The sequence below is a fragment of the Elgaria multicarinata genome, chromosome 4 (assembly GCF_023053635.1).
Source record: "Elgaria multicarinata webbii isolate HBS135686 ecotype San Diego chromosome 4, rElgMul1.1.pri, whole genome shotgun sequence".
Taxonomy (NCBI): domain Eukaryota; kingdom Metazoa; phylum Chordata; class Lepidosauria; order Squamata; family Anguidae; genus Elgaria; species Elgaria multicarinata.
In genome coordinates this window covers 118,183,023-118,199,217 of record NC_086174.1, presented here as the reverse complement: position 1 = coordinate 118,199,217, position 16,195 = coordinate 118,183,023, and the positions used below count along the sequence as shown (strand labels likewise).

The 16,195-nt window shown below is 40.7% G+C and overlaps 1 protein-coding gene across 1 annotated transcript; it reads right to left on the bottom strand.

Annotated features, from left to right (window-relative positions):
• Positions 1-1,396: 1,396 nt before the first annotated feature.
• On the bottom strand, positions 1,397-14,343 carry LOC134397966 (glutathione S-transferase 3-like). Its single transcript, XM_063125060.1, has 7 exons — positions 14,261-14,343; positions 7,775-7,881; positions 7,496-7,547; positions 6,084-6,216; positions 5,002-5,143; positions 2,953-3,084; positions 1,397-1,727 (listed from the first exon to the last, which is right to left on the bottom strand). Exons 2-7 carry the CDS (start codon positions 7,859-7,861, stop codon positions 1,602-1,604), a joined length of 672 nt encoding a protein of 223 aa, XP_062981130.1. The 5' UTR covers positions 7,862-7,881; positions 14,261-14,343; the 3' UTR covers positions 1,397-1,601.
• Between the last annotated feature and the right edge of the window lie 1,852 nt (positions 14,344-16,195).

Genomic DNA, 16,195 nt, shown 5'->3' with positions numbered 1-16,195 from the left:
AATTATAGAAAATCCCCCCTGACACCATGGAAAGAACAAAAACCAGGACAAATCCGGGGAAATCCTGACAGTTGGTCACCCTATTCAAACCGAGAGAGCAGACTTCTCCTTTTCTCCCTAATTGCCCTAGTATTAAGTCTGCTGCAGGAAAGTTGTGGTCAGCTAGAATTTCTGTTTTAGCAAACAAGCTTTCTGCTCATGCTCTAGTTGCTTCTGCTGAACTGGCTAATAAAAGAACTGACAAACCCAGCAAGCCTCAGAGAAGGGTATTCCTTGGCAGAGGTATGTCTCTCTCTCTCTCTCTCTCTCTCTCTCTCTCTCTCTCTCACACACACACACACACATCTCAGTCTTACCTCCTACTCGCTTCTTCTCTTTCTTCTCTTCCTCCTCCTCCTGCTGCTTGCTTCTTGCTGCTGCTTCTGCTTCTGCTTCCTTCTTCTTCAGCGCTGGGAGGTGGGGTGTTGGAGGCTATGTTGCTGGAAGTTCCTGCATGCACCCCAACCACTCACCTCGCTCTCGCCGCCCACCCCTTGCGGCGGCCATCTTAAATCTCATCCGAACTCATACGAGATCTCAGCTGTTGGCTGGGTCTCGCAAGAGTTCCCAGCCAGCTGCTGAGATCTCACTTGAGTTCCGGCGAGGTTCAAGATGGCCACCACCACCTGCCGGGGAAACTTAGGCCCGGTAAGTTGGGCTTTCGGTTCCTGTGGGCCCAGTAACCGCAACCCCGGTTTTTTGCGCCCTAACTCCTGTTCCTCCAGACCCCCAGATCTCCCTGGAGGTTTCCAGAATTTTCCGGAGGGTCTGGGCAGCCTAATTCCAGAGGGGCTGCAGAGCACAAGGGGAAGTGTGCACAACATTGGATTCCACTAGGGTGACCATATGAAAAGGAGGAGAGGGCTCCTGTATCTTTAACAGTAGCATAGAAAAGGGAATTTCAGCAGGTGTCATTTGTATATATGGAGAACCTGGTGAAATTTCCTCTTCATCGCAAAGTTAAAGCTGCAGGTACCCTGCCCTCTTTTGTATCTGGTCACTCTAGTATAGCTCCTGCAGCTTTAACTGTTGTGATAAAGAGGGAATTTCACCAGCTTCCCCATATATACAAATGAAATTTCCTTTTCTATACAACTGTTAAAGATACAGGAGCCCTGCTCTCCTTTTCATATGCTTACCCTAGATTTCACCCCATGATACGCCCAGTGCAGTGTTTTACAGAATATCTGGAAAGACCTTGGCCTGAGTCCTTTGAAGTGCTGCTGCCAATCAGCGTCAACAGCGATGTGCATCGCCTACTCAGGTTCCCCAGCCCTGTTCTCAAGTAAAAAATAAATAATCTTGCCATTTTATAAAAGGAGAGACAACTCACTAAAATAAAAAAACAAACAAAATCTTTATGTGGAATATTTTAATGCAAGAACGTAATGCACTTTAAAAGAATGTAACACCCTGCCCTGCAAAAAAGCAATGTTTGCTCAACGTTCTGCATTGTCATTGATTTTAATCTTGAAAGAGAATCTTTTGATTTCATTGCCCAGTGATTTGCAATATTTGCATTCTTTCTTCTTCTTCTTCTTCCTGGCAAGTGGCATCAATCCTTAATCAGCCTTGAAAACCTTCAGCACAGTTGCTACATATGCATCATCAGGAGGTGGTTTCCTTTGGCTTCCAGGTTGCAGGAACTTCTTAATGGTGGGAAGGTTGCTTATTTTTGCTTTGAAAGCCTACAGAATAATAATAATCATAATCATCATCATCTACAAAGAGTGCAAAAAGAGATGCTGCTGATAATAATAATAATAATAATAATAATAATAATAATAACAATAAATTACTTTTTGAGTCTAAACTAAAATCCTTTTAAATAATCTTTTAAAATACAATTTAAAGAAGTGCTTAGAAAGGAACTGTTCCAAAATAAACCAACCATCAAAACGAGAGAATCTTTTTATGATGCAAAATAATGAGCTGTCTTTTTTTTGTCTGCATAGTGTATCCCCATTGCTAGACCCCACACTGTAGTGCTAACATTTAAACTTGGGAATCAGGTGAGACAAACAGATCACATGAGATCTTCCCACATCAACAAACTGTCAGGGTTGAATCTACTTTAATGTAAGAGGGCACAAACCATCAGAACCTCACTATGAGAAGGCTGCTCCGCCGATGTCTGTCACCAGGAAATCTAGTCCTTTTGTGGGGTCGGCGGGTTTCTGCGGCATTCTGCGGGGTTTTACTGAAATCTGGAAACTTTTTCCATTTCATTTTTAAAAAGGTTCATAAGTAGAAATTTGCACAAATTGCAACTGCAATTTGCACAAATTATGGCTACAGTTTGTGCAAATTATGCAAATTGCGCAAATTTCTGTTTACTCTTTTTTTACCTTTCAAAAAATGGAAAAGTGATGAATTGCCCTGATACAATGCAGATAGAATTGGGCCAGCTCTTGGGAAACAAGCCAAAGTCTACGTTACTGAGTGATGAACCATGAAAACTTGATGGCACTATATAAATAAATATTAATAATAATGAAAGCTCAGTGAGCTCCACCCTCTGGACACATTTCTCCAATATCCCTATTCCCTTTACATATATACTTTTATTGGCATAGCTGTCATTTCCTTCACAATCCAGGAATATAGGATTTCGCCCATGTGGTCACAGCACCCTGCCTAACATGTGAGAAGCAGGATGAGTAGGAACGACCCAAAAAAGGGAGAACAATCCCTGCATCCTGTCCTTCTACTCTGTAGTAGTCCTACAGCACGTTGCTAGAATAGCATCATCAAAGCTGACTGAAAGCAGTGGAAAGGAAACATATTACTATGTCTAGTACAGGTTAATATTAGTTGAACTCTATGAACCTGAGCGGTTTAATCCATGCCTGAGCAAATTGTCATATATAATGGGAGTGGGAGTCTTCATAATTCAACCCACTAACAGATTACCTGTAGTTGAGGGAACTGTGCAAGAACATCACATTTTTTCTCCTCTATCATTAAAATGGCTTCAAACAGCTGTACATCTGCCCAGCTGAAGCGATTACCAACAAGAAACTCTTGCCCATGTTGTTTCAGAGCCTAAAATATTAAGAAGAATGCTTTTGATTTGGGTAAAAATGTGCAATGAATAAATTCTTGGAAGAATTTCTCTTCTCCTAACCTGCAGGCTGCATTTGTCTTAGAGTACAATCCTATGCATTTTTAAGCAGAAGAAAGCCCTACAATACCCAGTGACTTTTTTCTGTCTAAACATGCATAGAATTGTGCTCTTAGTGGCTTACATTGGCCAGGTAGAGTACACCCTATATAAAGAGAATACATGTGTACACATCAAATGTTGAAAACTGGAGAATGAAATACAGAAAGCAGCAAGGGATGAAGTCAATCTCATTGGACATCCTGTCTCTGGAATGATAGCCACGTCACTGGTAGTTGTATAGAAGAAAGGTAAAGATCAGTTTGACAAATGACATAACAAACTGGATTTGATTACAAATGTTGAATGGCAGAACACCCAAAGCCTGACCCAATGAGCTACTGCCAATAGGCAGTATGACTACCCCACATGGCACCTATGGGCAGCAATTGGCCTTGGTGCCCACTGAATTGCCTTACTCTTCCCAATTTTATTTAAAGTATTTTCGTATTTTCATACCACCCCTATTGGATACTGCCCATAGTCACAAAGATAGAGAAAACTATTACAGGAGAGCTTTAGGGTAGGGGTGAGGGTATGGTGTCTGCTAGGTGGAATGCCCTGCCCAGGTAAAGCCATGACAAGATAGCTGTCATGACCTCCGTTCACCTTGAGCTTCCTTTTTCTCTTTCTCTTTAACGCAGTCGGTATACGGCTGCCCACTCTGTGGATTATTTTTACTTTCTGTTCACACCTTTGGGCACCACCCTTTTACTCTCCCACTAGTTAACGGAATAACGGGCTCATGTTAAAGGAAGCCATATTCCAGCTGGACATCAGGAAAAACTTCCTGACTGTTAGAGCAGTACGACAATGGAATCAGTTACCTAGGGAGGTTGTGGCTCTCCCACACTAGAAGCATTCAAGAGGCAGCTGGACAAGCATCTGTCGGGGATGCTTTAGGGTAGATTCCTGCATTGAGCAGGGGGTTGGACTCGATGGCCTTGTAGGCCCCTTCCAACTCTGCTATTCTATGATTCTATGATTCTAGTTCTGTGATTATATGACTCCCTTTTTGGTCATACAGTAACCAGCTTGGCACTCTGTGGTCCTTTTTATTCACTTTTTCTTTACCGCTGCCACCAAATAACTTAGTACCTTACCTCAAGTACTGAAAGAATCCAATCCAGTGTGGGGGGAAAAAAAACTTTTATTTAACAAGAAACAAGTTCATGTGTGTTATTAAGCTTGTGGCTTCATTTGGTTCAGTACTTGGTTGTTACAATAAATATCATGTATCCTTGCCTACTGTACCCTCTAAAGTCAAATCTAACTCCTCCTTCTCCCTCTTATTCCCAAAACAATAAAACACTGATCTAACCTCTTCAGCAGACTAACCACGGCTCTCTACTAACTGATTTCAACTGTCATTCCCCTTCACACACTTGAATCTAACAGGCAATCAGCATTCACTCCAATATTCCATTCACTCCCAACAGAATCAACCACTTCCCAGCCTTACCATACAAAGTCCAAACAGCATTTTACATCACAGATGAACAGCATAAAACAGTGAAACATCACAATAGCATCCTTTCACTCAATACTTCAAAAGAGTTTCAGGGCATAGTAAAACCCATCTGGTGTTTTTAGAGCACAATCCTATGCATGGTTGATAGAAAAAAGTCCTACAACTCCCACCATGCCCAAGCCAGCCATGTGGGACTTTTTTCTCTCTAAAGAGTCACCCTTAAGGAGCTAATAAAACATTCTTCCTATTTATATATCTGTTCTAAGGTCTGTGCCATTTGTCCAAAGAAATGTGTACTTGTTAATAGAAGAAATCATTGGCAAATTACCTTTTCATAGACTGGAAAGTATCTGGTTGTGGCCTTCTCAATGATTGAAGCAAGCTGCTTTTCTTTTTGCTCAGGGGGAGAGAACGGATACATCAGAATCATTCCCATCAAGTCCAGTGTCCCTTCCACATACATGTCAATTCTGTGTGAACATGGAGTGGAAACGTCACTCTTTAAATGAAACTTATTAAGGATTTATGTACTTAATGGGAAAAGATACATTTGAACGTGTCTTAAATTCAGCTTAGCTGAAAATAGCCCTTAATAAGAGGGATACCTACAGCTTTTAATGGACAGAGATAATGTGTAGGGTCTTTCCAATTCCTTTTCCAATACCCTGAAGGATTGTTCCCTGCTAAAGCACAAGCTTTTATCATTCACCTCATTTATCATCCTTTGATCTTTCGCTATTTGGTGAAAATGACAGTCTCTTAAGTCTCTTCAAATGACATAAATGTCATAGCTTCTCTGGGGGGCTGTCTATACGTTCTGGAAGCCCCAAGGTGGCTCAGTGGTGGCACGGCATCCTATACGATGCAGCAGCCACCTCAAAGCCATCATGCGGCTTTCCAGAAATGCTCCGCATTTCAAAAGTTGGGCACTGTGCCACTGTATAGTTTGGCCGAGAGACAGAGGTGAAAATTCCTAGATGGAGTTAGCTGATCCCGGGAGCACACTTTTTGGGGTGGGGGAACTCCACACAAATTGCTTGCACTGTGCCTGCCCTACTTTAATTTACTACAAATTTTACAAAGACACCACAAGCGTCCAGCCTGTCTCAACCAAAGGAAGGCAAACCTGTTAATGCTACCCCCACTAAAAAATGGATAATGCTGCCCACCTAAATATCATGAGCACATAACAACAGGATGCTAATGTGTGACATAGGATGAGCCATAACAATCATATGTATATATTAGGGATTTTAGGACTGGGTTTTTTTACATCAAACTAGAAGCCAGAATGTTCCAGGATGTTTCAGAATCAAGGCATATTTGTATGCATGTGTGAATGCTGTAACACTATAACTGAGTCCTCTACTACAGGTCACATATAAAGTAAAATGAATCATGATACAGTACTGAGCTCTGTCTTTCAGGTCTTTCCCATGGAGCTGATATTTTCCTGCTAGATAGTTGAGAATGGCCTTGGTCTGGACCAACTTCAGTCCATCCATCTCCACTAATGGGACTTGATCAAAGAGCAAGTATCCATCTTTAGAAAAGAAAAGCAAAATATAAAGTTATTGACCAGTCGTATACCATGATACAAGTTTGTGAGATGAAGGAAATGTGGCAAGATTCAGCCATAGTTACGTACTTCTAGGTTAGCAACTGGTCTTACCTTCTGCAAGAAGGCAAGCAGACAGGCTAAAATTTCACCAAGTAGCAAATCTACTATCATAACATTCAAAATGGATTTTAAGCTGTGCACTTGATGTCTGACAACTGGACTGAGTTTTTTTCAAGTGTCGGAGAAGGAGGGTCAAGATGCCTTTTTAAATTAAGAATAATTATGGTAGTGTTTTCAATGTCCACACTGTTTTACAGTGCATACATTATTATTCTTTCTTCCCCTCAAACAAATAAGGAACTACTGGTGATACAGCCAGTAATTTGCTCCTGCGTTGTTCCACCCTTCACGCAAATTGGCGAAACGAGGGTTTGTTGTTGGCTTATGAGTCTTGGATTGTTAGGGACCAACAAACCAGGATTTCATGTTTGAACATCATGATAACTATCCCTTCCTGGCTAGTTTTACTTGCTCATGCAAAGGGAGAAGCAAAGCAGGAGTGAACAGATTGGGTGCTTGTTCACAGTGAGGCAGGATAAGTCAGGAACTGGGGCTTATCATTATCTGTGAGCACAGCCATTGAACTGGTAGGGTCTGAGCCATGGAAAGACCTCTAATGCCTTTCCTATCTCTCCCAGATGGCTTTTTCTTAAGATTACAAAACAATGATTTTCCTGAAGCAATCTATGAAGTTGGAAGTCAGCAGAAACACGAGTGTTCCCTACCATTGCTGCTTAGAATTCTTTGTTGCTCTAATAGCAGCAACCTCTTGTGGTCTCAAGTAGGAAGGCATAGGAAGGATTGCCCAGAAGAATCAGAAAATGTGGCAGAGCAAAATGTCAGGCATTGCCTTAAATATGATTCATAATCCCAGCCTCCCGTCAGGAGTTGCAGCAGCATTGTTAGAATCAACCATACCTAATGTAGACAAATTTGTACAAGCTCAGGCCATATGATAATCCCACACCCAAAAACACGTCTTACTTGTACAATTTGCTTCAATATAATGAAGTAAAATTGTTCAAGAAAGGTGTGTTGTAACGGTGGAATCCATTTACTCAATGAAAGCAGCTTTAGAGTAACAACACTTAGAAAAGCGATTTATAAGCTGGATTTATCCCCTTTCTCATGGGGGTTTAACTACACTGAGGTGAAAACTGTTCTTAGCTGTACAACCCAGTGCTGATAAAGACTAGGTTACCTTTGATTAATTTCAAATACTGTTCTCTGTTTTCCAAAAATGCTTCTTCAAACTGGAAAAAAACAATGGATGACATGTTATTTTTATTCCTATATTTTATGCATGCTCTTTTTATTGCCTAGGTTTATTGCATGGATCTAGTGTAAGTGCATGGTTAAGAATATGAGCTGTGAGTTAAGAAATCTCCAGTTCAAAGCTCAGAGCAACCAAGAGCACTTATTTCATAATCAATCTGGTGCAATTCTATTTCTTAAAAAAGAAAAAGAAAAAGCAGCAAACCTCAACTCCAGCTGCTGCTAACAGCCACCGTATGGATTCCATTCGTCCTCTGCCATTAAAGTAAGTAAGTTTGGGTTTCCCAGACATGCTTCCAAGTTGACAGATTCCTGAGAAAGATATTGTAACGGAGGGGGGAAAGAATATAAACCACCATTAAAAATAAACAAATTGGTTTCGCTAAACAGTTTGATTTAATGAAGAAAAACTCCAGTAAATAAAAATGCAGAATATAACAAGAGAGCTAGCAGGCTGCACTTTTGTCTTGTTGCAATATTATGCAGGGATGGGCAATTAGTCGTGTGCCAGATATTTTGGCCTACAACTTCCATAATCCCTCACCATTGACTCTGTTGGCTAGGGCTGATGGGAATTGTAGGCTAAAACAGCTAGAGGGCCACAAGTTGTTCATCCCTGAGTTGGATTGTCAGATTTTATTTATTTTATTCATTTACAATATTTATATACCGCTCCCCATTCAAGAATTCCGGAGCAATGGACAAATCAAATCAAAGAATAAAACAGATTAAAAACATGTTAAAAGTACATTTTTAAAAGAAACAAAGGGCAATAAAACCATGGCTGGTCATTAATGGAAGCCTTCCTAGAACAATGACATTTTCAGGAGGCACCGGAAGGAATACAAAGTTGGCGCCTGCCTGGCCTCCAGAGGCAGGGAATTCCATAGGAAGGGAGCCACCACACTGAAGTCTCTACCACTGGTGGACTCCAATTGGAGGATATGTCCATGTGGGACCACCAGGAGCATGCCCTCCGATGACCTCAGTGACTGGGCAGGTTGGTAGGGGAGAAAGTGCTCTCTCAGGAATCCTGGTCCCAAGTTGTTTAGGACTTTTTGTATACTAGTACAAAAAACTTAAACCTGTCCCAGTAACAAATAGGTAGCTAGTGCAGTTCCCTTGGCAAAGGAGTTACATGCTAGAAATGGGTAGCTCTGAACAACAGCTGAGCTGTACCATTCTGCACTAGCTTTAGCTTCTGGGGCAGCTTTAAGGGCAGCATTGCAGTAATCCAATCTTGAGGTTACCAGTGCCTGTACCACCGTGGCCAAGCTTTCCCTGTCCAGGAATTCCAAAGAGAGCAATCCTAGGAACACCACGATAAACTGGCCATATATAAATTGACCAAAAAAAGAAGAAATGCATCCTCAGAAAAGAGGACAAAAAAGGACAGTGATTTACATAAAAATAGCATATTAACAGATGCAAATTTAGAAATAATTTTTATCATTTGAATAGTAAGACAGCATATAGTAAAGAACACTGTGACCAAGTGATCAGCACCAGGTGCTGTTCCCTGCCTCTTCAGTCTACTGTTCAGTTGCTAACTCTTGATGGGCAACAGTTGTTATGGTTCTTTATCTTTCAGCTATTATTATTATTATTATTATTATTTATTTATATAGCACCATCAATGTACATGGTGAATGTACATACCCAGTATGTACAATGTACTGGGATTGGACAGGATAGTCCTTCAAATAGAGGATACCTTCAAACAGATGACTGCCCTCTATAAAAGAGGGCACACGCTAAGTCCAGAAATGAGCCTAGCCTCTCCCTGGGCTTGAATGTTTCCCCCCTCCCTGACTTCCACGAGGAGTTGGAAACTTTTGCTTCCGTCTGACTGATTAATGGCCACTTGTTGCATTGTCCAACTATGGTTAAAAGTAACCATGGTTTGTCTCTCTGTGTTGTTGTTTTTAAAAAAGCCATGCCATAGAATTATAATTGATTTTTTAAAAGCCCAGTATGCCAGCAAATATATTGAATCTGTTGGAATTCTATGGATTAGGCCTTAACAGCTATTCCATAATGGATCATGTTGGGCCACCACCATAAACCTAGGCCAAGTTCAGACATAATGATCTGAGGCTGATAGACTTGGTATATTTGGTAGCCTTCCCCAATCTGATGCCCTCCAGACATTTTGAACTACTACTCCCAGCATTCCTGACCATGCCAGCTGGGGCTGATGGGAGTTGAAATTCAGAACATCTGGAGGGCACCAAGTTGGAGATGCCTTGAGAGTGACGTTGCATACCTCCTCAGCCCCCTTCCTCTCCTCCTCACACGCCCAGCTTCACCGCTTGTATTCTGCCTTGTTACAATAGTTTCCTGTGATGTCTGAACTGGGAAACTGTGGTTTAAGGACTGCTTACAAGCGTGACCTGAAACTGGGATGATTGATTGCCTGACACTGTTATGTTTGAGCCGGGCCATCATACCTACCACGAAGTGAGATCCTGGCTTGGAGAGCAAAAAGAACGACACCGTGGGAAGTATAAAGAAGTAAGCAAGCAGACCCTGATTCACTGACAGCTATTATTAGTCGAAGGCAGGATGAAACATGATCTAAACCTAAGCCAAGATTTTCAACATTGGAGGGATTAGGTGCTGCTATGAGTTCATCGTTCTGTAAACATCACAGCTCAAAAGTTCTGGGTGGTGCTTATTTTTAAGTGTGGAAATAAATCCACCATGTATGAAGGTAGTTATAAGAGACAAACAAAATGAAGAGATCTCCTGCTGCTTAGGACTGCAGCTTTCGATCCGTATTGGAAACAGGGTCTTTGAATTCACAGCACACAGTACAAAACTATGTATTGGAATTCAAGTCTTGAAGTTCTGTGAAATATCAGATAGATAGATAGATAGATAGATAGATAGATAGATAGATAGATAGATAGATAGATGGCCTTTGTTGCATTTTAACTAGCAAGATAGATCAATTTTTTTCTAAAGAGGAAGAACAGGTTTGGGAATGGGTGATCGTAGGCTCTCGTATCACATGTTCAATGTGAACATTTTAAAAGGATTATGATATGCTGTTAACAATGCTGTTCAGTGTATCAAAGCAACATGAAAGCAGGTATTCCACTAGGCATCCAGGCACAGTTTAGATGTTGTATTAGACATAAATTCAGTACACACAAATAACACTTACAAAGAAATGAGAAGTAGAGCAGCACAGCTCTAGGAGTATAGCTTTGCTTTTGGAGCCCGTTTTGTATGGTTAAACTGTGGAAGCCTCTCAATATCGAAACAGGAAACTGAAGACATCCAGGCTTCATTTCTACGTACCAGACCACATACATATTGTGCAATCTGCATTGCATTGAATCACATGGTAAATGCCCATTGATTGAAATGCAGAATCATTGCAACCACAACTTATGACTGCAGAATATATGGAAAAGCTACTTTGTGAATGTAAGAACATAAGGAGAGCCATGCTGGATCAGACCAAGGCTCCACCTGGTCCAGCATTCTGTTCACGTAGTGGCCAACCAGATGCTGACCAGGAACTCACAAGTGGGATACAGGTGGAGCAGCACCCTCCCACCCATGTTCCCCAGCAGCTGGTGTACATAGACTTATTGCCTCTGATATTGGAGATAGCACACAGCTATCAGGACTAGTAGCGATTGATAGACTTCTCCAGGAATTTATCTAACCTCCTTTAAAAGCCATCAAAATCAAGGGCCAATCACTACAACTTGTGGTAGCAAATTAACTATGCGTTGTATGATGAAGTACTTCCTTAGATCTGTCCTGAATCATCTCCCAGGTTGTAGTATTCTGAGAGAGGAAGAAAAATGTCTCCCTATCCACATTCTCCACATATTGCATAATTTTGTGCACCTCTATCATGTCTCCCGTTACACTCCTTTTTTAAAGTTCCAGCTATTGTATACAACCAAGAAGAAAAAAACATGCCATTAAACTGACATCTAGTCTAGAATCCTAAAAAGTAAAGTTCATTGTGACATACAGTGTTGACATGAAAGTTGCATCTAAGCCTTATATTTTAAATGCCTTGAATTTGAATTACCTTATCTAAAATGAACATGTAATTTGGGATTGGCCATTGAAGGGTTGTGGAGTAGTGTTGGAGGCCTTATTTTGCATTTTATCAAGTAAATAAAAGTCAGCATGAGATCCTCAGTAAGGGTTCAGACCTGCTCTTGGATATAGCCATGATTAAACTGCAAAGTAGCAGCACCTACTTAGAGCAGTTGTGGCTATTTCTTAATATTTCGTCATGGCCTTAATCCAGTCATACAGAGTGGCCCTACTAGAATCAATGGGAATCATGTTACTCATTAATAAATTAAGTCCTAATGATTTCCAGTGGGTCAACTCTACATATGACAAAGTCCGAATCCAACCCAATAATTACTATAATGACATTATTAGCATAGCTCAAACAGTTAACTATTTTTTAATCAAGGGTTTTTTACTTATTTTAATTTATATCCTGCCTTTCCATCAAAAATGGTGCTCAAGGCAGATTTGTGCCTTTGACATATATGCCTAATATATAACCTATTTCAACGCTTATAAGAGTAGTCAGGCTGCAATCCTAATACAGATCAATCTGGGAGTAAATCCTGTTGAACTCTGTAGGACTCACTTATGAGTAAACATGTATAGGATTGAACTGTCACTGTATAGAATCAGCTATTCATCTATTATATCATAGGGATGTGGGGTCATGCGATTTTCAAGTTTGTCTAAATTCTCAGAAAAAAACACTTCAAAGCTCATTTCAGTTCACTTTTGTTTTTGTTTTCAAACTGTGTATTGGAATGTTTGAATGGGGAAAGTGCACATTTCTGTGCATGTTTTTCAAAAGTGTGCACTTTCCCACCCATTGACGAAAGCATGAAGATGCATAATTTGGGGGGAAAGTGCATTTCGAAGTGCACATTTTTCAAAAAGATATGCATTTTTCAAATGCAATCACAAGTTTGGGAATCTACAAATATTTTTAGGACAACATGTGCTTCTGTTTGCACTGGAGGTTGGAAAAGGAGTATTTTTGAGTGATTTGTGAATGGAAACAAAATTATTGTACATCCCTAATCCAGTATTGTCTAACTGGACTCGCAGGAGCACTCCAGGAGGTTCTTAATCGTGGTTGTGTGTTTTTTTACAAAAAAATCCCTTCACTTATATTGGTGGTCCTGAGGAATAATCACATAGGGTCTGAAATATGGGTGCAATCCCACCTGCTCTCCCTAAATGGTGCTCCTAGCCTCTCCTTTATTATTTGGTATGTGCACTAACGCCAGATGTCACTTGCAAATGTTCATATTTTCATACAAAATGTTGTTTCTCGGGAGGCACCATTCAGGGTACACTGTCTATGATGAAGCACTTGTACAGTCAGATATGCTATCACTTCAATTGCACATGTTCCACTTTTGTATCATCTGAACACACACTACGATGGTTAGAATACACACACACAAATGCATGTTTCTTCCTTTACAGTGTGAGACATTTTATTTTATAGTGTTTTTTAAAGTGTTTTAAACCACAATACTGGAAGAAAGTTCCCCCCACGTCCCACCAACCCCCACACATTGATTATTTTTTCTTTCTTTTTTGTGAGGTTTAAGAGCATCCAATCAACAGATGGCATTGCATGCATAAACTGACCCAAAAGTTTAGGAAGGATTTGTAGCAAATAAAAACCAGGCAGGTGCAGATTAATATTGAAACTGTGAACAGAAAGAGCAAACCAGGGTTGTTGTTTTTAATGCTTAGAACACAATCCTATACAAGTTTACTTGGACGTCAATCCTATTACGTTCAGACGTGCTTACCTGCAGGAAAGTATGCTTCGGGGTTTTAGTCTTAGGGTTGTATTCAGTGGAATGGAAGTTAAATTAGACTAACATTTTTATTATTATTATTATTATTATTATTATTATTATTATTATTATTTGTAACATACAGTGCAATCCTATACATGTCTACTCAGAAGTAAGTCCCACTGAGTTCAGTGGTGCATACTGCTAGGAAAGTGTGCTTAAGGACTGCTGTCTTAGGCTGTGCACTCTTATGCCCACTTACCTGGGCATATGCCCTATTGAAGCCATTGAGACTTACTCCTGCCTAGACATGCACAGGACTACATTGCCGGTCTTTGTTTTCTCCCTTCCTAAAAGAATTGCAATACACTCCTCACTGGCTTTTTTTCAGCCATGACATTCTTCTATTACATTGCCCCAATGGTGTTTCTTCTTCCTAAAGCAAGATTGTGTGCAATGCAGAAAACAAGGCTAAATTCCATCCCCCTTCTCACAGGCCAAGAGAAAGTCCTTCGATCTGATACTGCAGATGAAAGCAAAGAATGCCCGTCTAAGTCCACTTCATGCCCAAACGCTAACAAGCCACTTCCTGCAAATTAACTGTACTTCTGCCTCTCTCTCTTCCCCCATTTCTTTTTTCCTTCTCTTGGTGCTTGCACTCTTTGTCCTGACTTACATATACTGCATGCCTTATTCCCACTCACCCGGCTTTTAATAGATTAAAATGTAATTATTTCTCTCCCTTCTATCAAAGATCTGCAAGCAGTTTCTATAGCTGCCAACAGTTTTGTTAGTATTTAACCCCTCAGCAGTTAATTTAAAACAGCTTAAAATTGAAAGTGTCTCTTAGCTACATATTTACTAACCTTCTGCAAAGCCGGGCTGATTTCTTTTGACAGTAGCAAAGTCTGTCTTCAAAGTTTTCTGAAGCGGGAAACTCCACCTACTCTGGGAAAGTCTCCTCCTACTGTCTCACCCTCCAAGAAAAAAGGAATCTGCCTACTTCAGTTAACACCACAAAAGCTTTTTTAAAATGTTTTGTTTTCATCTGAAACTATGGCATTGATTATTGTTTAAACGTAGATTTCCCATAAAATTTATTTATATTTATTTATTTATTTATTACATTTATATACCGCCCCATAGCCAAAACTCTCTGGGCAGTTTACAAAAGTTAAAAACAGTAAACATTAAAAAAGTATACAAAATTTAAAAACCATCAGAAACACAAAGACAATAGTATAAAAACAACATTATCCATATCACTCAGAGGTTTTAAAAGTCAGCTTAGGCTGATACACAAACTGCTAAGAGCATCGTCACACAGAAAAAAACTGCATTTGCTTACCGTCGCTTCTCCACCAGCGCATTTGTCCCTCATTACTTCCTGTTTTGAAAGAGGAAGTAAACAATGTGCACGGGACTGTTTTGATCCCGCTGCTTCTCCTGCACACAACAGGAGATAGCAACAAGTTCTGTCTTTTAAAATAAGTCAGACTTACTGGGGTGTTTTTTTGTGGTGCAAAGAAGGCAAGGAGGAGCAGGAGGCGCACAGGAGGCAGACGACATCGTGAGAGGGACCCACAAAAATCCCTGAGTGCCCAGTAACGAGTGTGCAATAAAACACTCGTCTGATGGTGCTCATAGCTTTGATACAGTTATCAATGCTCTGGTGACCTCTTGGTTGGATTACTGCTATGCATTATACATGGGGCTGCCTTGGAAAATGGCCTGGAAACTTCAGCTGGGCTAGATCGTCACCGGGGTGGTGGCATTGAAATGCACTGATCATTGTTGGGGTACATTATGTATTATCCAAATACCGCAACAGATGTAATTGTGTGTGTGCTACGAGGTATAAATATGCAAGAAGGATATAGCGTCACTATGATGGAATCATATCAATATGAAACAAGGTCTGGTCCTGGTGTAAAATAGGGCAGCAGATTGTAAGCCTATGCGGCAGGGCCTTGCTATTTACTGTTTTACTCTGTACAGCACCATGTACATTGATGGTGCTATATAAATAAATAAATAAATAAATAAATAAATAATAATAATAATAAGGTTGTTAATAGAGACTGGCCCACATGACCATATTATACCAGTGTTTTACAATCTGCCCTGGTTGCCAGTCCATTTCTGAACCAAATCCAAAGTTCTGGTGTTAACAAAGCCCTAAATAGCTTGGGGCCAAGTTACCTGAAGGATCATCTCCATCCACATAAACTGGCATGTTTTTCAAGGGCTTATATTATCATTGTAGTAATTCCTTGTTGATGTTACAAAGCTGCAATCGTCTACACACTTCCAGGGCCAGCTCCAGGTTTCTGAAGGCCCTTGGACAAGATACGCTCAATGAGTGCCCTCCCTCAGGGAGTCTGCCTTCTCACCGCCATTGTCAACAGCTGCTATTGCTCCTCCTTCTCATCATTACTGCTGCTTGCTTGCTTGACAGACAGAGTGCTAAAGCAAGTAGGGTGTGGCACCTACTGCTCCTCCTCCTCATCACCACCACTGTAGTCTAGGCCAGAGCACAAGGCAAGTGAACAAACAGGTTGCAGTGGTGAAGAGGAGGAGGTACTCCACAAGGCTATTTTCAGTGGGTCGCTATTGAGATCCGAGTCTCTGACAGGTGCCTAACCATGCCTGCCTTGGTGCCAGCCCTACCCACTTCCATGAGAGTCTGTCTCATTGAGCTCAATGGGGCTTACTACTGAGTAGCATTGCACTGTTGCATCAGCTTCATGGAATCATAATTTGTTTCAGAGTTCAATTCTAAATGATAGCATTTCATTCAC

Excerpts from the sequence above, each read along its gene's own strand:
- LOC134397966 (XM_063125060.1), bottom strand. The coding sequence starts at position 7,861 with ATGTCTGGGAAACCCAAACTTACTTACTTTAATGGCAGAGGACGAATG. Across the intron at positions 7,548-7,774 it reads TAGCAGCAGCTGGAGTTGAG|TTTGAAGAAGCATTTTTGGA; the intron begins GTTTGCTGCTTT and ends GTTTTTTTCCAG. Across the intron at positions 5,144-6,083 it reads GACCTGAAAGACAGAGCTCA|AATTGACATGTATGTGGAAG; the intron begins GTACTGTATCAT and ends ATGTTCACACAG.